Here is a 24,071-nt window from a genome sequence, read left to right on the forward strand (position 1 = left end):
TGAGAAAAAATTATAGATAAAGAGGAATGGAGACCCAACCCAAGTAACTAACTATCCCAAAGCAGCCGCCAGTAAACACCCAGTGCACGGGTTCAGTGCCTTGTGGACTCCCTGGTTCACTCGCTATTTACATCACATCCCCATCTATTTTCAGTGATTAGAAAGTACAGCACTATCCAAATGTAAGCATTATTATTAAGGCAATAGTATTTTACTGAAAATATCCAGGAAATAAATTGTGCAGGAGGTGGAAGGACGTGAAGGAGAGGGCTTGTTAAGGAAGACCTTCTCAGGAGTAGTAGAATGGCTGGTGCTGAGAAAGCCCTGAAGCCTATAAAGATCAGCCCAAAATGGCCCTATATAAAAGGCAGTGCAGGATAGTGAAAGGGGCCCTGGCTAACAGAAGTCTGAGTTCAAAGCCAGACATCGCAGGGGTAGAGAACATCTGGCCCAAGGGCCATAAAAGACCAGTGAAATCATTTGGTCTGGACGTGCCAAGGTTAAAAGTTTGACCAAATTTAGCAGGCTGATATTTAAGCTGATAATTTTGTATGGCCGGCGAATTATGATATAAATATCCAAAAGGCCTTTGGCAGATAAAAGGTTCCCAACCTTGGTCTAATGTGTGATTAAGGACCACTGCTTAATCTCTCTGCATCTCCATTTTCTTCATTCTGAAAAATGGGGCTATTTTGCTGCTAACCACTCCCTCATAGAGTTGATTTACCAACAATAGGTACTCAATAAATACTATGCATTTACCCATCCCTCTCCCTCTCCCTCTTCCTCTTTCTTTCTCTCTCTCTCTCTCTCTCTCTCTTCCTCTCTTTCTCTCTCTCTCTCTCTCTCTCTCTCTCTCTCATACACACACACACACACACACAGCTCATCCACAATACTTGTCATTACTAGCCACTCCCCATCACTTATAATTGTAAACCTCTGAGGATTTTACCTATTTGTACATTTTTAAGTTACTACGCATACTTCAGTCACTTTCAAATCTGTATCTCCAGCTCTAACCTCTCAGCTTTGTGAGTCTAGGACATATCTGGATTCTTTTTATCTTATGACGTTTACTCAGGTTTCTTCTGAATCTAGCTAAAATTTCAAAAATGAAAAAGAAAAAAGTTCATTATTGTTACCTTTAAACTTTTGCCCCAAAACATTTCCTACAATTCACCTTCCATGTACAAATACAAACAGGTACAAGCACTCACAATGCCAACATTAGAAATACAGTCATTCTCTTGTCTCTATCTTTGTACAATCAGGGAGCGAACACGCCCTATGTAACCAATAGTAAACAGATACATAAAAAGAAGATGCTACTGGTTCCTCAGGAAGGGTGCTGAGAGAGAACTCCATTCTCAAAACAATTTAATGTATATCTCTGACTCTTTTTTGTTTCTATGGCATTAGGGCAAAGGATGGGGAACAAACCAGAGGCAGAGGGAGATGTTTCTGCTTTTGCTCCAAGCTCCCAGGTATGACAGGGACTCACGGAAGCTGCTTTGCATTACTAGAGCATAACTAGGCATATCTGGACCTCATATAAGTTCATTAGTTGAAACTAGTAACATTTGAATACAATATAAAGAAACTGTGACTAGTACTATCACTCTGGCAAATAAAATTAAAATGGCCTCTACCCTGCCCCCAACCTCTTTCCATTGCCAGACAGTCACTGTGTAACATCAAGGCGATCATTCTTACTTTCCCAGGAGAATCCCTCTTTAGAAGAAGGCCTGTTTGACCAGGAAAATGTTCTGACAGGCCACATGGGGTTATGAGTTTGACAAGGAGCATGCCTGAGTAATAAGCTAAATGAATTTCAAAGCTTCTTAGTGGTGGCTATCTACCATGCTGTGTTTGGCTAAGTAGAGTATGTAAGCTAAAGCCAGGACATACCTTCTTGTTCCAAATGGATCAAGTAGTAGGCCACAGGCCAGGAAAGGAAAACCATCAGAGTTATCATCGTCAGATGCATATGGGGAGCAAAGACCTGGGAGAAAGCCAAACGTCAGGTTGACCACATTGGACAAATAGTGCTCAACCGACAGGATGATACTTACCTTCAGTGAGAGCCCCAATGTCAGCCACCTGTCATTCCAGAAAACGCATAAAATCGTCAGAAAAAATGTGCATACCAAAACCGCTAGTATGACCAGGATCTGCAGAAACAAAACAAAATCTCCTCACTTTCAGGCACTAGGCTTGGGTCAGAACTGTCCTTGGGAATTGTATGTGTGTCCCCACAATGGCAGGGGCGTTCTTTCCTTATTATTTTAACCTGACCACCCTGTAACTCCCTAGTATGGAACCAATCATTTACCTTCTTAGCTCACAAGTCTTTGTTTTGTAGCACTGCTGGAAAAAAATCACACAGTTACTTGGTCTGATGCCTTTACTATATAATTATCACCTCCAACTCAGCTGGGCACACAGCAATGCTTGGCATCTTTCACTCAGTCTCAACCATGGCCATTACAGATATTCACTAATTTTTTTATTCAACTCAATATAGTCACAAGTAAATAATATTTTGTGATTAGCTTTTCTTTGTACCTTTCCCCCAACAGTCTGTAAGCTTCATGAAATCAAGTAAAATATTTATGATTATATCTTCCCTGCCTTGCAGAATGTCTAACACATAGTAAGCTTTCAATAAATACTTCTTGAGCCAAGGCCGGTTTGGCTCAGTGGTAGAGTGTCGATCTGCGGACTGCAAGGTCCCAGGTTCGATTCCAGTCGGGGGCATGTGCGTTGGTTGCAGGCACATCCCCGGTAGGGGGTGTGCAGGAGGCGGCTGGTTGATGTTTCTCTCTCATCGACGTTTCTAGCTCTCTATCTCTCTCCCTTCCTCTCTGTAGAAAATCAATAAAATATATATTTAAAATAATAATAATTTAAAAAAAAACTTCTTAAGCAAATGAAAAAATCTGCCTGCAAGGACACCATGTATCTCATAGAAAATGTTAAGACCAAGCTGATATAACTTTAACTTCTTTCCCTCGAAATGTATTCTTTCTACATTTGTCCTACTTTCTAGAGAGTGCTTAGTTCCATCTGCATTTCTATTAAAGTAATTGAGACTATAATTAAACCTCTCACAAAATAACTTCAAGCCTTGCCAGCATAAATGTTCAATTTTACCAAATATAGACTTGAGCAAAAAGTAGGTTAACAGTTGTGGTATGGGAAACACAGAGGTAATAAAACTACTGTAATAATCATAACCTGCATATCTTTTTCCCTCAGACAAATGTAAACTCACTTTTGCCCACCTCTGTACTTAAGGAAGAAACATTTCCAATCTTTAACAAACTCTTCCAGAGAATAGAGAGGCAACACTTTCTAACTTGTCTTTGAAGCCCAAAGAACATTAATACCTAAACTCAACAGGGACATTGCAAGAAAATAAAAAGTAGTCATGTGCCATAATAACATTTTGGTCAATAATAAACCTCATGCCAAAACCGGTTTGGCTCAGTGGATAGAGCGTCGGCCTGTGGACTGAAGGGTCCCAGGTTCGATTCCAATCAAGGGCATGTACATTGGTTGCAGGCACATCCCCAATAGGGGGTGTGCAGGAAGCAGCTGGTCAATGTTTCTCTCTCATCAATGTTTCTAGCTCTCTATCCTTCTCCTTTCCTCTCTGTAAAAAAAATCAATAAAATATATATATTTTTAAAAAAATAATAAACCTCATACACAATGGTGGTCCCATCTATAATAATCTATAATAATAAAAGCATAATATGCTAATTAGACCGAACATCCTTCCAGATGAAGCCAGGGCTATGAGGGAAGCCCAGGTCCTGGGTGCCTGCTAGGGAAAGGAAGGCCTTACTCTTCATATGTATATATGTATTTATGTGTATGTATATGTGTGTGTGTGTGTGTGTGTGTATATATATGTATATGTATATGTATATATGTGTGTATATGTGTGTATATATACACACACATGCAAACATTTATATATACATATATATGTGTGTATATATATATATATATATATATATATATATATATATTTGATTTTTTATAGAGGAAGGGAGAAGGATAGAGAGCTAGAAATATCAGAGAGAGAAACATGAATCAGCTGTCTCCTGCACACCCCCTACTGAGTATATGCCTGCAACCAAGGCACATGCCCTTAAACAGAATCGACCCTTCAGTCCGCAGGCTGACGCTCTATCCACTGAACCAAACCGGTTAGGGCTAGGAGGCCTACTCTTGCATGAATTTTGTGCATCAGACCTATAGTATGATTATAATGGAGCTGAAAGTTTTCTACTGCCTAGTTACATCGTAGCCAATGTAATGTCATGGTGCTATGCATTAGTATTTGTGTTGATGTCAGTGTAAACAAACCTACTGCACTCCAATGTAGAAAAGCACAGTATCTTTTCTATGTTTAGTTGTGTGTAAATACACTAATATTGCCTACAGTATTCAGTATAGTAACATGCTGCACAGGTTTGTAGCCTAGGAGCGATAGGCTATAATATTTAGGATTGACTAGGTACACTCTTTGATGTTGCAACAATCACAAAATCGCCAAAGAATGAATTTCTCAGAATTCCTGTTATTAAGTGACATATGAATATATAGGCCTCTCTCTCCTGTGTACATAGATGAAAAAAATCTTAACTTATTAGCAAACTAAATATGCATCAAAACACAAATATATAACTGTCAAACAGACATATATGAGTCTCACGGGATTCTGTGACCTTACTCAACATCAGCCTTAACTAGTGATTTAAATACAGGCAATTATAAGATACAGATAAAACAGTTTCCCTTCGAGAAACCTGATCCAGCCAAATGCAGATATTCATAAAAAGTTCTTTTCTCTCCTATACGAGAATACATGCTGGTTTTAAAATGTGCCGTGTGTTTTGGGCAAAGTATATGGAAACACTGCTCACAGAAGGAGCCTTTATGGTTATGGAGCATCCATCCTACCTAATAAAAGAGAAACATGCAAATTGACCGCACTGAAAAACCAAGATGGCGGCATAGGTAAGCAACTAATCTGCCGCCTCACACAACAATTTCAAAACTACAACTAAAAGACAAAACGTCTATCATCCAGAACCACGGGAAAGCTAGCTGAAAGAGAAAGGAGCACAAGCACTGAAAAGCTGAAAAGTCTAGGTACGGAGGCACGTGAATTGGGCTGGTGGCAGGCGACTGGGCACAGCTTTTTTTCAACCCAAAGGGAAACAAGCTCCCGATCACTTTAAAATCCAGTTTCTGGGGTCATTCGGGGGACCCAGACGCCTAAGGGGAGAAGCTGGTCTGCCATCAGGTCTGAAAGTGAGGGTGACTTTTTTGCAGAGGTGCACGCAGCAATCATTATTTACTGCATTGGAGCACCGGGACTTGGAAACGCTGAAAGGCAGAGCAGCTGACAGCAGCGCCCTGCCCCACACATTCTACAAAACCGCCAAGGCTCCCCACAGTTGCTTTTGCATAAGCAGCAAAAATGCTGAGAAAAGGAAGGAGATCTCAAACAAAAGAAATGGACGAGAACAAAAGACTGGATTTAGAGTTCAAAACCACAGTTATAAGGTTTTTCAAGAATTTCCTAGAAAAGGCGATAAATTTAACGAGACCCTGGAGGATATGAAAAAGAAATTAAACCAACTAGAAATTAAACATACACTTACTGAAATAAAAAATATTGTACAGATTCCCAACAGCAGACTAGAAGAACACAAGAGTCAAGTCAAAGATTTGGAATACAAAGAGGCAAAGAACACTCTTTCGGAGAAGCAAGAAGAGAAGAGAATCCAGAAAGTTGAAGACAGTGTAAGAAGCCTCTGGGACAACTTCAAGTGTACCAACATCAGAATTATGGGAGTGCTAGAAGAAGAGAGAGAGCAAGACACTGAAAACCTATTTGAAGAAATAATTACAGAAAACTTCCCCCACATGGGGAAAGAAATAGACTTACAAGTCCAGGAAGCACACAGAACCCCAAACAAAAGGAATCCAAAGAGGACCACACCAAGACACATCATAATTAAAATGCTAAGAGCAAAAGACAAAGAGAGAATCTTACAAGCAGCAAGAAAAAACAGTTAAGTTACCTACAAGGGAGGACCCATACAACTGTCAGCTGATTTCTCAACAGAAACTATGAAAGCCAGATGGGAGTGGCAAGAAATATTCAAAGCGATGAATAGCAAGAACCTACAACCAAGATTACTCTACCCAGCAAAGTTATTCAGAATTGAAGGGCAGATAAAAAGCTTCATAGATCAGAAAAAACTAAAGGAGTAGGTCAGCACCAAACCAGTATTAAATGAAATGATAAAAGGTGTTCTTTAAAAAGAGGAAAAAGAAGAAAAAAGTAAAGATAAAAATTATGAACAACAAATACATATCTATCAACAAGTGAATCTAAAAGTCAAGTGAATTAAAAATCTGAGAAACAGAATAAACTGGTGAATATAATAGAATCAGGGGTACAGAATGGGAGGGGATTGATAATTCTCAGGGGGAAAAGAGTGTCTGTGTGGGGGGTACAGGAAGGAACTGACAAAAATCATATACCTTTGGATGAGGATGGGGGTGGGGGGGAAGGTAAGGGCAGAGGGTGGAGTGGGGACCAGGTGGAGGGGAGCTATGAGGGGTGGTAAGGAAAAACAATTGTAATAATCTGAAGAATAAAGATTTACTTTTTAAAAATAAAAAATAAAACAAATTGACCACACCTTTGCTTTGCCCACAAGCCCCGCCCACCATCAAATCAGGGTGAGTATGCAAATTAACCCAACCAAAATGGCAGTTAATCTGCATATCCCGGCCAGAGTGAAGACTGAAAACGGTGTAGAAAGAAGCCAAACTGCAGAAGGGAGTGAAGCTGTGGAGAAGCGAGCAAGCAGAGTGGCAGAGAAAGGAGGGAAGTAGGTGGGCTGGGGAAGAAGGGAGAAAAGCAGGCAGGGCAGCAACCACAGCAGGAAGCCCTATTGCAGGTATCTTCCTGCAAGGGGCATCTAGTATCTTATACAACTCCAGCTAGCCATGTCTCAAAACCCTACAAATCTAGAAATTCCAGGTTTCTTTACAATATGGAATCCAGATATACCAGGTTATATCCTGCTAGATATCTTCATAGATAATGATTCTTATTATATTTGGCTAATAAACATCTTTATAAATGTTTCCCGGAAGGTTGGGTTATTAGCATGTTTACAAGGAGTTTGGATTTAGGTCAATCATTCTTCTTTGGGTATGAGGTAAAAGGGGAATGTGTTAGAGGCCTGATGCTAACCATGTCCTTCCAGATTTATTCTGAGTACACTAAAACTAATACTTCAACTCCAACAAAATTTCCCTTGCCAACAGAAGCAGCCTCTCCTCCCATGTCTGATAAGTCTAGTCCTTTGCTGGTGTGAAAATGTATTGAATGAGTACACCTACTAGAGCTTCTGAATTCATTTATCAGAATCCAGGTATTATGCATCTCAATTGGTTCTATATTTGAAACCTTGGCTCAACAGTAGCCTATGCTTAATGAAGCTGGTGTTAGTATAAAAAAGGCAGTATCCAAACATTTATTGAGAAAAGTTTTCTGTATTTTTTTAATCTTCCTTATTAAGGTATTACATATGTGTCCTTATCTCCCCATTGCTTCCCACCACCCCACTCATGCCATCACCCTCCTGTTGTCTGTGTCCATTGATTAGGCTTATATGCATGCATACAAGTCCTTTGGTTGATCTCTCCCCTTTATCTCAAACTGCCCCTACCTTCCCTCTGAAATTTGATGGTATGATACTTCTCTGTCTCTGGATCTGTTTTTATTCACCAGTTTATGTTGTTAATTATATTCCATAAATGAGTGAGATCATGTGATATTTCTCTTTCTCTGACTGATTTATTTCACTTAGCATAATATTTCCCAGTTCTATCCCTGCTGTTGCAAATGGTAAGGATTCCTTCCTTTTTACTGCAGCATAGTATCCCATTGTGTATACGTATCACCATTTTTTTAATCCACTCATCTGCTGATGGGCACTTACGCTGTTTCCAAACATTAGCTATGGTGAATTGTGCTGCTATGAACATAGGTGTGCATATATTCTTTATGGTTGGTCTTTCTGATTTCTTGGGATATATTCCTAGAAGTGGGATCACTGGGTCAAATGGGAGTTCTATTTTTAGTGGGTTTTTTTTTTTTTTTTTTGAGGAAACTGTGTGCTGTTCTCCACAGTGGCTGCATCATTCTGCATTCCCACCAGCAGTGCATGAGGGTTACTTTTTCTCTGCATCCTCCATAGCACTTGTCATTTGTTAATGATAGCCATTTTTGACAGGTGTGAGATGGTATTGTCATTGTCATTTTGATTTGCATCTCTCGGATGATTCGTAACTTTGAGCATGTTTTCATATGTCTCTTGTCCTTTGTATGTCCTCTTTTGAAAAGTATCTTTTTAGATCCATTGCCTATTTTTAAAAAAATATATTTTATTGATCTTTTACAGAGAGGAAGGGAGAAAGAGAGAGAGCTAGAAACATCGATGAGAAACATCGACCAGCTGCCTCTTGCACACCCCCTACCGGGGATGTGCCTGCAACCAACGTACATGCCCCTGACCAGAATCGAACCCAGGACCTTTCAGTCCACAGACTGACGCTCTACCACTGAGCCAAACCGGTTTCAGCCCATTGCCTATTTTTTTTAATTGGATTGCTTGTCTTCCTTTTGTTAAGTTGTATGAGTCCCCTATAAATTGTGGAGATTAAACCCTTATCAGAGATAACATTGGCAAATATTCTCTCCCAGGTAGTGGACTTTCTTGTCTTGTTGATGCTTTCTTTTTCTGTGCAGAAGATTTGTATTTTGATGTAGTCCCACTTGTTTATTTTCTCTTTAGTTTCCATTGCCCTAGGAGCTGTATCACTGAAGATATTCCTTCAGCATATGTCTGAAAATACAGCCCCAGTGAATGAACAAACACGACCTATATAATAATTTCTTCTCCATTGTGGAATGGGCAACTATGACCATGGTTAAGTTTATTCATAAGTATCTTAATTTTTTTGTTGTAATGGTAAATAGGATTACCTGTTTAGTTTCTCTTTCTGAGAATTCATTATTGGTGTATAAAAATGCCATAGATTTATGGGTGTTAATTTTGTATCCTGCTACACTAGCAAATTCATTTATTAAATCCAGTAGTTTCCTAATGGAGTCTTTAAGTTTTTCTATGTACAATATCATGTCATCTGCAAATAATGACACTTTTATTTCCTCCTTTCCAATCTGAATGCCTTTTAGTTCTTCTGTATGTCTTATCGCGCTGTGGCTAGGACTTCCAGTACTATGCTGAATAAGAGTGGTGAAAGTGGACATACCTGTCTGTTTCTTGTTCTTAGGGGAAAAGGTTTTAGTTTTTGCCCACTGAGTATGATGTTGGCTGTAGGTTTGTCATATATGGCCTTAATGATGTTGAGATATGATACCTCTAATTCCCACTTTGCTGAGAGTTTTTTTTTTATCAAAAATGGGTGTTGGCCCAGCAGGTTTGGCTCAATGGATAGAGTAACAGCCTTTGGACTGAAGTGTCTCAGGTTTGATTCCAGTCAAGGGCACATGCCCAGGTATTAGGCTTGATCCCCAGTATGGAATGTGCCTGAGGCAACCGATCAATGATTTTTCTCTCATCATTGATGTTTCTATATCTCTCTACCTCCCTTCCTCTCTAAAATCAATAAAAATCTATTTTTTAAAAATGCGTGTTGGATTTTGTGAAATGATTTTCTGCATCTATTTGATGTGATTATGTGATTTTTGTCTTTCAATTTGTTAATGTGATGTATTATGTTTATTGACTTGCGAATATCGTACCAGACTTGCATCCCTGGAATAAATCCCAATTGTTTGTGGTGTATGATCTTTTTAATATATTGCTGGGTCAGATTTGCTAATATTTTGTTGAGGATTTTAGTATCTATGTTCACCAGGGATATTATCCTATAATTATTTTTTTTGTAGTGTCTTTATCTGCTTTATTTATCATTTTATGTTGCCTTATAAAAAGAGCTTGGAAGTATTCTTCCTCTTGGATTTTGTGAAATAGTTTGAGAAGTATAGGTATTAGTTCTTCTTTGAATGTTTGGTAAAACTCCCCTGTGAAGCCACTTGGATCAGGGCTTTTGTTTGCTGGGAGTTTTTGTGTGTGTTTGTGTGTGTGTGTCGGAAGGGGGCGGGGGGTATTGCTTCTATTTCATCAGTTGTTATTTGCCCACCTTACATGTTTTAATACATGACTCTCTCAGATGTATTTGTGCATTAAGCAGGGAATGCTTTGTTGAGATACAGCTATACAGACTGTTGTAACTTCTAGGGGAGACACTAAGGGAATCTCTCATGTCACCATTCCTCTGATGTCATTCTCCATTCTAATCATTCTTAAATTTATATTTCCAGTTAATATGTCTCATTAGAGTAGGGGTGTCGAACTCAATCAGAGAAGGGGCCAAAATCTAAAATCCAGCCTAAATCGCGGGCCGAATGGTTTACTGAGCAGTCATAAACTGTCATTGTGATGGAAACACAGCGGAGTGCAGTGATGACAGCGCAGTGCGGGCCACATTGCAAGGCCTGGCGGGACGGATTTGGCCCGCGGGCCTTGTGTTTGACACATGTGCATTAGAGCAACAGTCAATGTAAGAAGACAACTCAGAGATTTTGACATATTCCTGATTTCAGAAAATGTATCGAACCCATGCCTGAAACAGTTTAGAAAAAGCAAAGGCTATAGCTGGAGTGTCTCAAACACATGGCAGAACAAAATAATGGTTATGATGGAAATGACATGATCACAAAAGGGGGTGGGAAGGAGCAAAGATGCCTCCTATCTAGGAATCCTTTAAGATAAGGGTGTCGAACTCAATCAGAGAAGGGGACAAAATCTAAAATCCAGCCTAAATCACGGGCCGAATGGTTTACTGAACAGTCATAAACTGTCATTGTGATGGAAATGCAGCGGAGTGCAGTGATTACAGCGCGGTGGGGGCCACATTGCAAGGCCTGGCGGGACGGATTTGGCCCGCGGGCCTTGTGTTTGACACATGTGCTTTAAGAGAAGCCATATTGGTGCCATTTAAAAAACTCCAGATAAAGGGACTTCACCAGAAAAAATTTCAGGGGATATAAGAATACAGGCAATGGCTCCACCAAAAGAATTTTAGTCAAGGTTCTCAGCAGAAGGGCCTCTGAAAATACACATAGAAAAAGGCCATGGGGTAAGGAGCCAACAACTGTGCATTTATCTGGTTCTGATGGATCAATCCCAGATGATCTTCTTGCCCTTCCTGGTGAGAACATGTTCTTTATCCTGTCTCCTGTACCCCTGACCCTCCTTTGGTGAAAGAGAGGTAATAATACCATCATGCTCTCTCCACCAGTGGAGGCTTCCACCACGGGGGAGAGGGTAAGTCTTATAAAGTTGGAGTCTGAGCCGGGACCGGTTTGGCTCAATGGATAGAGTGTCGGCTTGGGGACTGAAGGGCCCTGGGTTCGATTCCAGTCAGGGGCATGTGCCTTGGTTGCGGGCTTATTCCCAGTAGGGGGTGTGCAAAGAGGCAGCTGATCGATGACTCTCTCTCATTGATGTTTCTAACTCTCCATCTCTCTCCCTTCCTCTCTGTACAAAATCAATAAAATATATTAAAATAAATAAATAAATAAATAAAATAAAGTTGGAGTCTGGGACATTACAATGAACTGAATTTTTAATGACTGGCAGGAGAATGTTCTTGTCACTATGTAGGACTAGGAAAGTAACGGAGCTTGCCTGAGAACAGTCACAGAGTGAATTTAATAATGAGTGGTGAGAAAAATAAAGCTTGGATTCAGATCATTCAGTAAAATCAGTCACATCTGTTAGAATTTCATGAGTTCAGTTAAAACAGAGTAAGTAAATCTCTTCTTCCTAAGGGGAATAATGAAGAAAGCACAACTCTGTACTTAACACTGAGTGCCAAGAAGCACATTCAGTCTGGTCTAAGGTTTCTATGAAGATTCTGATGGCCTACCTTATGACACAAGAACAGGTATGGTTCATAACCTTCCCAAATCAACAAAACTCCAAGTATCTGAAAAAGAAGAGTACAAAAAAAGGAGGTTATTTTGAAATCACCAAGTTGGGGCCCACAGCATTGTTCTGTATTCAAATGCCTTTTCACTACATTCACTTCTTGCTATACCTGCATTGCTCAAACCCTGGGTGCTTGCCATGTTGCCGTTTGTCTGAAAAGCTCTACCTCCCTAGCTCACTGAGCTCTCAAGCTAGTTCACATGCCACCTCTTATTCATAACTCTTACCAGCACCCCCAGGAAGAATTATTTTTTATGGAATTCATAATAAACTACCACACTAATATCCTTCCTGAGTTCCCACCAATTTCTTACTCCTCGGATAGACCTTAATCCTGGTATTACTCAGACCTACTTATGAGAGAACAAAGGTCAGAGGCCAGCTTTTCCCAGCATCAATGAAAAGCTTTCTTGAGCAACCAGTGTCATTATAACAACTTTTAACCACTGTTGGTAACAATGGCATCTACCTAATAAAAAAGTAGGTAATTGACCATACATTTGAAATGCCCACCAGTCAATCAGGTGTATGCAAATTAACAAAACAAGATGGTGGGTCAATTTGCGTATGCAGGCACCAAGCGGCCAGGGATGGGCACTCTTGTGTTGTCGCCATGGTGTTCTGAACCACTCTAGCCACTCTGGGCCTCTGGGCAGCATGGGAAGGCAGAAAGGCTGCTCCGGCCAGAGCGAAGGCGGTGCCAGCAGCCAGGGGAAGGAAGGCCCATTCTTGCATAAATCTTTGTGCATCAGGCCTCTAGTTTAGTCAATAAAGCTTAGATTTCAGTGTAAATCTAGTCAGTCACCAAGTCAGTGTAGGGATAGAAACTGAAAACTGAAGACTTCAGATACTTAGGATGTTACAAGAGTTGGAATATATATGACACTTACCTTCTTATCAAAATAATTTTATGTATATGATTTCATTTCTTATTTACCCAACCCTATAAAATACCATTATATTAAATATTATCATTCTCATTTCAAACAGAAGAAACTGAGTCTGAGAAGTTATATGACTTGACCAAAGTTACAAAGCAATCCAAACACAGAACTGAAAATAGAAACTAGGGCTCCCTCTTTGTTCACTGTTGTATGCATTGCATGTATCCATAAAAGCTAGGGTGGAGGAGGGTTGGTTAAAATATATTCAGTATTCCATAGAACTTATTCCCACCTTAGAAGCTAACTACAGCATTTCACATTGTATTTCGTACTGTGTATGAAAGCAGTAGAATTCAATGGCCAGAGTCTGGCCCAGACCACATTATTCATCTGCATTTTCCCATTATAAAGAAAGAGTCTAGCCATGACTTGTTTTGCAAAGTGGCTAGAGCATGACCCTGTGCACCAAAGAACCATGGGTGCAATTCCTGGTCAAGAGCGTACACCTGGGTTGTAGGCTCGAACCCTAGCTCATTTGGGCATGTGTGGGAAGCAACCAATCTGTGTGTCCCCCCCCCGCCACCTCTGTCTCTCTCCATCTATCTCTATATTTACCTCTATCTCTCTATCTCTATCTGTTCCCCCTCTCTCCCTCCCTTCCACTCACTATAAAAATCAGTGGAAAAATATTCTCAGGTGAGGATTAACAAAACAAAAAAGAAAAAATGTCTAACTGGTCCTACTGCATATTGTCAACCTCTACACCACAACTTCTAGAATTATTTTATAATTCTGATTTGTGCCAAATGTCTTAGAACTACCTTTCAGGTCTTCCAAAAGCTGTCACAAGCCTATGTCTTTAGCCATGTTCCCTATCAGTCTTCATTACGCCCTTCATTATAACAGAACTGACCTTTCCCTCTTATGTTGTCACAACCCATATTTTTCTATGCTACTAACTTTGTCATGATGTTCCCTCAGCCTGGAATGTTCTTCTCCATCCTCATATACCCACATCCAAATCCAGCATCCCTCAAGATCCCACTCCAGTGCCCACTCTTCCAAGAAGCCTTACTTAATCCTCTTGGCAGATGTCACCTCTTCCTTCTCAGAATCCATGCAGAACTGTATTTAGGTATCTCTAATGACAGTTATAATGCTCTGCCTTTGTTAAGTTACTTTTTTATATGACTAAGATGCCCTACTAAATTCCAAATTCATTGAATTAAGGGACTATATATAGTAAGTTTACATTTCATACCTATCTCTTTGAAGTTTTCTGTATGAAAACAGAAAATGCTTACATTTTGTTGATCTCTGTAGACTTAGTACTTATCACTCACATCATGATTAATACATTTTCTTAAGAGAAAACATAAATGCAAATGGCATTTTATTGGGGAGTTTAGTTCTTTTATATTAGAGAGTAAATCAGTAGTGACAAGAAATCATGAAATCAGAGAAAGAAGTAGATGCTCTAAGTACAAATGGGCATTGAAAAACTCCAATTTCTTAAACGTGTGAAACAACACACCAGTCATATTAATCAGCTTAAAACTAGGTCTGTTCCCTTAATTCAGATTGGTGATTAATGTAATCTTTGAGTTATTTTTACATAGACAGCACTATACCTGTGTCATTCCATCCCTCAAGATTGAAGGATATTTAAAGAAAAGGGATGACTGATACAGACACTAACAAAGTATTTTGTGTCTTACACAGAGACCAAATTTGATTGGACTGAAAAGAGACACTGATCAATTGGACACTACCCAAATTTTTTAAATATTACAAAGAAAGAAAGAAAAAAGAAACACACACACACACACACACACACACACACACACACACACACACACACACTGGAAGGTTTTTTCCAGTTCTGCTGCCGAGACCAGCAAAAACTGGTGGACACTGGCTGGGACGAGTTGAGCTAACTAGAGTTTGTGCAGAGAATTCTTGAAACTTACCCTTTTCCACCAAACTCTGCCACATTGGAAATTCTCTGTGCTTTCCTTTGCCTCTTTCATATCCCTTACCCTTTATGCCTAACTCTCAAAATTATCCAATCAAACCCTTCTGAGTATAAATGTATGAATATGTATTACCTACTCTCTCCCTCTTCCATTAAAACTTGTCTCAGGCCTTTCCAGAAGATTGATTTGAGCCTTGCCTCCGATCTCCCTTGTGTATCTGCCTCACAATAAATCCTCTCTCTCTCTGCAAAAGACCATTGTCTCTGGTAGGGTTTTACAGTTGTCTGGTGGGAAGTAAACCCACTTACAGTTGTCCTCCATAAGCTTCCACTTCCACACCTTTCTCTTGCCTGGCCTGAATTTCTCTCCCTACATGACACTACTATGTAACAATAGAGGCAGGGTCACTATTGGCAAAAGACTTTTGATAACATGTAATTTGCATCTGAACTAGAAGACTAGCATTTGCACATTATACAATAATAGGTTTAAAATTCGAGCTAATTTGTAAAGCCCCAAAACACTAATTCTCAGGAGATGGGAAATGAAATGAGTTAGTTCCATATGTAAAGGTTAATGTGAAGCTATGGGTGCCTAAAATAACAATATTGACTGAACTATAAAATGGGCTTATGAAATAGGGGAATAGAAAAAGGATATTCTGTCACCCTTTCAAAAGGTCAATTGATAAGATGAATTCTCTGATTGCACAAGTCCATTTTTCTACATTAGTCCTTTGTTCCTAAATTTCAAGCAGTTGATGTAAACCTCAACGTACTTATACAAGAGTGACCTTAGGTTCTGAGGGCTCCCAGCACTACTGTGCACCATACCAGAGATAGGAGCACCTCATGCAGGTACTCAGAAAGGGAGTGGGAGAAATGGGAAAGGTTACTCACCAATAGCAATGAAGTGTAGGCAACAAGGATTCCAAATAAACTCAGCAAAAGAATGGCCCAGAAGTACCAGTATCCTGTAAGTAGATAAATAACCCTGCAAAAATGTGTTTCAATCCTTAAAATACAGCAGAAAGTAGTAGCATCTAAGACTAAATTAGATGAGGCATAAGAAAACTGAGTGAGATAAGAAGAGAAGCATTTTGGGAACATATATGTGAAGAGCTTTGGGGATATTTAGTTAGAAGTTTTAACTTTGTCCTATAGTACTTTTGGGTACTTAATGAGGGTCTGTATAAGTGGTATGATTTTTTAATGTTATTTAGAATATATACTCAAAAATTATGTCCTCTTTAGAAAGCAAGAAATAATACATAAATTCTGAAATGCCAAAAGAGAAAAAGTCATCCATAAGCCACCACCTTAATACTTTCCACTTTGGCAGGTTCCTTGTCCATGCAATTATATATATATATTATATATATATATACATATATATACATATATATACATATATATATATAATATATATATTTATATTTGTTTGTTTATTTATTTATTTATTTTTACCTAACTGCAATCATAGCCACCACATTAATTGATCTATTCTATGGAAGAGATTTGTATACCTTTAGTATAACAATCCTGATGTGTTATACTAAAGGTAGTTTATGAGAAAAACTAACTAATGATTTGCTAAGAAAAATAGTGTTATACTTGGTCTAGATATCAAATGTCAAAAATTTAGAGACTTCATTTCAAGCAACAGAAATTTACTTCCTCTCCATATAACTTGAAGAAGTATATTTTAACGATATGACATATAAACTAGTGAACATACAACCACTCCAAAACAAAGGAGGAAATTCTCTTTGGTCAGGGGCATAAGACATACCAAGAAGAAAGAAACAGAAGAGCAACCATTCTATCAATAGCAAGAGCCATTCCAGATCAAGACCCACTGGTGAGAGTTGTCTGTAGATGAGACTATAACCAGGACTAATAAGATGTATAAGGAATGTGAACAAATGAACTGATTAAAGTTGAGAACTTGCACCCAAATTGATATTATTAATGGAATCATCAGAAAAAAAGCTCAGAATAAAAATATCCTATTCAAAGAAATAAAGGACTCATATCCACATAACAGAAATAGGGTGTTTTAATACAATCATTGTGATTAAAACCATAAAACAGGTACCTTGAAAAAGTACTGAACTAATGAAAGATGAACTAATAGCAATCTATATATAGCCAAAAAAACAAACAAACAAAAAAAACCCAACGGCTTAAGCAAGTAGTTTTCCAAGTGATAAGGAAAATAAGGGCTGTCATTTAATAGTGCCTCTTCCTTTCTAAGCATTTCTCTGGCCACATTAGATTTTTTCTAACTTTTTTTTAATCTAAAAGATCTTCTTTTGTGTATTCAATGACACGGAAATAGTATTATTTAGTTCAGCTCAACACTCACTCACCAAACTCAGGTGAAGTGCTCACCCACCTGCTATGAACTACAGGCAAAGGAAGAACTGTTTTTGGTTCTTTCTCTCTTTTTATCTCCCCTTTAACTACCGTATTTTCTAGCGTCTAAGACGACCCCCTAATTTTACTGTTAAAACATAGGTTTAGGCCTATATTCGCTGTATAAAACTACCCCCCACTTCCGAGGCAACACCAGTTCTTTTTTTAATAGACCGCCTCTCTAACTCAGCCAATCCAAGCAGGCTTTTTATGCATGCAAATTATACATGTTCTATACCCGAAGCTACACTGTGTTCTAGTAAAAAGCCTGCTCAGATTGGCCAAAGTCAGAGAGGCGGTCTATTAAAAAAAGAACTGGTGTTGCCTCGGAAGTGGGGGGTAGTCTTATATAGCGAATATAGACCTAAACCTATGTTTTAACTGTAAAATTAGGGGGTTGTCTTATACACTGGAAAATACGGTATTTCATCTGTACTCATTCTTGGTAGCAGTGGTGGGGTAACAAAAGGGAGAATAATGAAAAGGAGTTTAAGTGAAAGCATATACATCAGTAGGATTGAAAAAGGGTCTTTCTTAGCTATCCTTTCTTTAAACTGTGAACACACAGCTGCTGATGACCGTACAATAGGCTCACTCTACATATGTTCAAGCAGTTTTCTCCCTGCTCTGGGCCTCTACTTTACCTCCCTCTTGCAGCATGATCACAATCCCTGTTGAGATGAAGGCCTTCTCATTCAACTGAGACTGCCTTCTTCGGGCAATCACCTCATCTATAAATCTACACTCCCTGCACTTATGTTTAAAGAAATTGTATAAGGACTTTCTTCCTCCTTCCCACAGCTAAAAGATGCAGCTGCCCAGCATCTTCTCCCAACTCATACCCTACATACCACAATGTTTTATAATCAGCACCAGTTATTGTCAGCTGACAGTAACTCCGAGAAAGAAAGAAAAAAAAAGATTTGTTGTGAGGCATTGGGAACCTTCACATAGCAAGGAATGGGGAGACAAGTTTACTCCACACAAACTTGGGAATAAAGAGAACAATTAATACATCAAAAATCTGCTCTACATTTCTCTAAGTAAGGAAAACAACTACAAAAACTGAACAATATGTTTTTCTAAATCTAAATGAAGGTATCAGAGAGCCAGGATCCAAATATGGAACCAAGATCCAAATCAGAGGAAATCCAAAACTATAATGTGACATTTGGAGTGATTTTCTCTAGAAGTGGCCAAGATACAGGGAGGAGGGCTTCTTGCATCTTGCATCAGTAAGAGGGGAAAAGAGAAGAAGAATCTGATAAACACCATATACATTGATTTGGGATCTTCCTGGGCTACATCTTCCGAGTAAGCACAAACTGGAAATAGACTGCTTTGGGGGAATGAATTCTAGCTTCAAACCAAGTATGTGACATAGACTTCTAAATAACTATCCTTAAAATGTTTAGACTGGCCCTGGCCAAGTAGCTCAGTTAATTAGAGTATCATCCTGATACACCAAGGCTGTGGGTTTGATCTCCTGTCAGGACACGTACAAGAAGCAACCAATGAATGCATAAATAAGTGGGAAAACAAGTCAATATCTATCTATCTATCTATCTATCTATCTATCTATCTATCTTTGTCCTTCCCTTCCTCCCTCCCTCTCTCTCAAATCAATCAATAAAATTTTTTTAAATATATTTTATTGATTTTTTTCACAGAGAGGAAGGGAGAGGGATAGAGAACTAGAAACATCAATGAGAGAGATACATTGACCAGCTGCCTCCTGCACACCCCCGACTGGGGATGTGCCCGCAACCAATGTACATGCCCTTGATCAGAATCGAACCTGGGACCCTTGAGTCCGCAGACTGACACTCTATCCACTGAGCCCAACCAGTTTCGGCTCAATAAATTTTTTTAAAATATTTAGACTGGGGCAAAGTTAGAATTTCAGTGAGGAAATAATAAAGTCAGGCTCAATTAAGAATTTTAGAAAGGAAAATTCAGCAGCAACTATTAAGAATTCAATGAATGGATTTAATAGCAGGTAAGACAAAGCCAAATAAACTTTGTTGTTGTTTTTTTGTTTTTAAAAAATATATTTTATTGATTTTTTACAGAGAGGAAGGGAAAGAGAGAGAGAGCTAGAAACGTCGATGAGAGAGAAATATCGATCAGTTGCCTCTTGCACACCCCCTACCAGGGATGTGCCCGCAACCAATGTACATGCCCTTGACCGGAATCGAACCTGGGACCTTTCAGTCCGCAGACCGATGCTCTACCACTGAGCCAAACTGGCTTCGGCTAAACTTTGTTTTTAAAAAAGGTTTAAAAAAAATCAAGAGTGAAACAGAGACACATAAAAAACATGAAAAGTACAAAAATAAATAAATAAATAAATAAATCTGTGACACCTAGGGGGATAAAGAGAAAAGGTCTAATATACATATAATAGAAGTCTCAAAAATAGAGGCAATAGAAAGGAATCAAAATAGTGGTATAAACACCTGTACTCGCAAGCCTCCCACAACCACATCAAAATTACAACTAAAATACACAACTACCATCACTCAGAACTGCCTGAAAGCTGGCTGAATGGAAGTCATACAACTAGAGAAGTAAAGAAGAAAGCACATTGAGACTGGTAGGAACAGGCTGGTTCAACACCCACTTATCACGTGTTTTTAATCAGGAGGGATATTTCCACTGTGGAGGTCTCCTTTGAGCAGCAAGGGGTCCCAGCCTCACACCAGACCCTAGCCCAGGGTCCCAGAGCTGGGAATAGAAGTCCCTATAACTTCAGGCTGTAAAAACCATCAGGGATTGTGGCTGAGTAACATGGAGGTTGCTGGAAACCCAGGCTGTCCCCTTTAAAGGGCACATGGACTTACTTGGACTCAATCCCTCTGAGCTCCCTTGGCAGCAGCATTGGGGAAACCAGAGACACACGGGGAGGAACTGGACTGTCTAGCATTGGGGCAGGAACTCAAGGGCAGCTTTCTCCCAGACAGAGGTGCTTGCAGAAGTCATTGTTCCTATGCTGGGACCTCACTGATCCCAAAGCTTATTGGCAGCCATATCTGAATTTTCATCATGCTGGCTAACAATGTTTTCTCCACCCTGGTGATTCCCTGAGACCTGGACTCATCCAACTTTCAGTCCCACCCAAGCTGTTTGCAGCAGCTTTTCCATATGAAAGCCTGTCCTGGGTCAGGCTTCAGATTTCCCTAAAATCTTTTAAACAAGCAGCAGTGGTGTCAGCATGCCCCATAGTTATTAATAAGAGGCCCAAGCCCAGCTCTAGCACTTGCTTCACGGCTTGGCTTCTCCTAAACTCAATACAAATAGCCACCTGCAGACATCTCTATAGCTCCTGTCAGGAGGCCTCCAGGAAGGCCCCAAAGCAAGTGCACCCAGTGGACAGCTTCAGACCATACCAGATTACAACTCTCCACATCCACAAGAAACAAGCTCAAGGGGAAGACTCAGTGAGCACCAAAGCCCCAATGAAGCAAGATCGGCATCATCATCAGAGAGTAGTTGAAGCTGGTCTTCACAGCCAGTTGCCCTGGGGGTCAGTCCTCCCAATGAGGCCAACTGCAATCAAGGCTCAATTACAATAAGACTAGGCACACAGCCACACAGGAGCACACCTAGAGTGCCCAGCTGGAGAGGCTGAGCCACTGGGCCCTATAGGATACCTACCACACACAAGACCACTCTACCAATTCCAGAAGACATAGAAATCTACCTAATACATAGAAATAAACACAGGGAAACAGCCAAAATGTAGAGAAAAAGAAACATGTCACAAATAAAATAAAAAATAAAATAAAATAAAAAACAGAAGAAGAGAAACCCACATGACCTCACTCATTTATGGATGATAAAGAACATTACAAACTGAAGAACCAAAAGATCGCCGAAACCGGTTTGGCTCAATGGATAGAGCCTCGGCTTAAGGACTGAAAGGTCCCGGGTTCGATTCCGGTCAAGGGCATGTACCTTGGTTGTGGGCATATCCCCAATAGGGGGTGTGCAAGAGGCAGCTGATCGATGACTCTCTCTCTCATCGATGTTTCTAACTCTCTATCTCTCTCCCTTCCTCTCTGTGAAAAATCAATAAAATATATTAAAAAAAATAGATAAGAGACAATAAGCAACAAATAGACTGTCAAAATACAGCGGGGAGAGGAGGGAGATCTGGGGTAGATAAGAGATCAACTGAAGGACTTGTATACATGCATATAAGTACAACCAATGGACACAAAACTCTGGGGAGGGAGAGCATCTCTGGGAGGGGAGGCAATGGTATATGTACACAGATAATAATTTAATTAAAAAAATAAAAAATAAAAAAACAGAAGAAATGGAACAGAACTAAATGAAATGGAAGCAAGCAAACTACTAGATACAGAATTAGAAACAATTATTATAAGGCTGCTAAAGGATCTTCATAAGAGCTTCAGGGGACTTCCAATTTTAAGGATCTTAGTGAAAAATTAAATTAGTGAGAACATCAAAGACATGAAAAAGGACCAGTCAGAAATTAAGCATATACTAACTGAAACAAAGAGTAATTTACAGGGATTCAACAGTAGAGTAGAGGATGTGGAGAATCAAATCAATGATTTGGAATATGAAGAAGCAAAAAGCAACCAGAAGAGCAAAAATAAAAAGAATCCAAAAATATGGAAATAGTATAATGAGCCTCTGGGAAAACTTCAAAGGTACCAACATTCACATTATGAAGGTGCCAGAAGAAGAGAGAAAGCAAAATAATGAAAACATATTTGAAGAAATAATGACAGAAACCTTTCCCTATCTAGTGAAGGAAATAGATTTACAAGTCCAAGAAGTGCAGAAAACCTCAAACAAGAGGAACCCAAAGAGGCCTACATTATAATTAAAATGCCAAGGGTTAAAGACAAAGAGAGAATCTTAAAAGCAGCAAGAAAAAAAAAAAGTTAGTTACCTATATGGGAGCACCCATATGACTGTTAACTAATTTCTCAACAGAAACTTTGCTGGCCTGAAGGGAGTGACAAGATTATTCTATCCAGCAAAGCTATCACTTAGAATTGAAGGTCAGATAAAGAACTTCACAGACAAGAAAAAGCTAAAGGATTTCATCACCACCAAACCAGTATTACATGAAACGTTGAAGGATATTCTTTAAAAAGAGGAAGAGGGCCGAAACCGGTTTGGCTCAGTGGTGGAGCGTTGGTCTGTGGACTGAAGGGTCCCAGGTTCGATTCCGGTCAAGGGCATGTTCATTGGTTGGGGGCACATCCCCGGTAGGGGGTGTGCAGGAGGCAGCTGGTCGATGTTTCTCTCCCATCAACGTTTCTGGCTCTCTATCCCTCTCCCTTCCTCTCTGGAAAAAAAAAAAAGGAAGAGGAAGAGGAAGGAGAAGGAGAAAAAGAAGGGGAGGAAAAAGAGGGGGAGGAGAAGGAGGAAGGAGAGGAAGAGGGGGAGAAAATAAAAAATAGGAACGATAAAATAGCAATAAATGTATATCTATCAACAATTGTATCTAAAAATCAAAATAATGAACAAGGAATTTAATGAACAAAATAAACTGATGAATAAACAAAACCAGAGGCATGGAAACATGGAACAAGACTGATGAATCTCAGAAGAGTGGGGGGGGGGGAGGGGGGAGACAGGGAAAGATTAACCAAAGATCTTATATGCATATATGCATTACCTATGGTGCTGAAGGCCTAGGGTGGGGCGGAAACTGGGTAGAGGGGAGCAATTGGGGAGGAAAAAGGGACATCTGTAATACTCTCAACAATAAAGATTTATATATATTTTTTTAAATAGAGGCAATAGAACATAGGGTAAAATCAAATTTCAAAAGATAATGGCTCAGAATTTTTCCAAAATGATTAAAATATTGTATTGGTCTGGGATCACTCAGAAATAAATATATTGATGGGATTAAGCTTATGCTATTATAGAAGCTGCAAAAGAATGCTCTATGTAAGGCTGTTATACCTGTTCTTATATTTGGCCTAAAGTTGCAAGAAATCATATAGGCCAGCAGTTGGGAAAGAAAACTGAACATGATATATGAAAGAAATGAAACCCATGAGAAGGAACTATCACACAAGGACAAACTGAAACACATGAGGACAGATTAAAACCCATGAGGGCACACAGAAAACATGGAACCTGTATCTATCGCTGTGTCAAAAGTTTAGCTAAGCTGCTTTTGGTATTGCTGCCTTGGCCACCATTTTGCTTGGGCAAGTAGCCTGCAAGGACCTTAAACTGACACCACCTCTCTCTGGGAAGCGCACAGCTAGATAGCAGTTCACAGTAAGAAGCAAATGTAAGTACGTGATATGACATGATCAGTATCCTCTGCTCCCCTAGGGAAGACCCCGATGTGTCTTACCAAAACCCAGAAGCACTACACCCCTGGACCACAATAAAAGCATGTGCCCAAGGTCCTGCCTCTCTCTGCCTGCACACTGCCCTGAACTCCCTGTGCGGCCCTCGAGGCAAGCTATGAACTTCCTCTAATACCTATGAATGATAAACTTCTCTATTTCAGTTTCTCTTCTGGTCTTTTGTTGAACCACCACTCACCATTTTGGTTGCTTGGAATCACCATGGGGCACCCTGTGTTCCACTTAACAAGTGTTAATTTAACAAAGTTATAATGCACTGCCTCCAAACCTTATGATAAGGATGTTCTGCATG

The 24,071-nt window shown here is 39.6% G+C and overlaps 1 protein-coding gene across 1 annotated transcript in view; it reads right to left on the bottom strand.

Moving 5' to 3' along the window:
* Window positions 1-24,071, bottom strand: part of GDPD4 (glycerophosphodiester phosphodiesterase domain containing 4) — a 73,024-nt gene that overhangs the window by 48,778 nt on the left and 175 nt on the right. Inside the window, exons 2-5 of the mRNA XM_045578147.1 lie at window positions 15,888-15,981; window positions 12,067-12,126; window positions 2,076-2,174; window positions 1,912-2,005 (exon numbers count right to left, since the gene is read on the bottom strand). Of these exons, the coding sequence (XP_045434103.1) occupies window positions 1,912-2,005; window positions 2,076-2,174; window positions 12,067-12,126; window positions 15,888-15,981 (347 nt within the window). The remainder of the gene's footprint in view (window positions 1-1,911; window positions 2,006-2,075; window positions 2,175-12,066; window positions 12,127-15,887; window positions 15,982-24,071) is intronic.

The sequence above is a fragment of the Pipistrellus kuhlii genome, unplaced genomic scaffold (genome assembly GCF_014108245.1).
Source record: "Pipistrellus kuhlii isolate mPipKuh1 unplaced genomic scaffold, mPipKuh1.p scaffold_m20_p_9, whole genome shotgun sequence".
NCBI classification, from domain to species: domain Eukaryota; kingdom Metazoa; phylum Chordata; class Mammalia; order Chiroptera; family Vespertilionidae; genus Pipistrellus; species Pipistrellus kuhlii.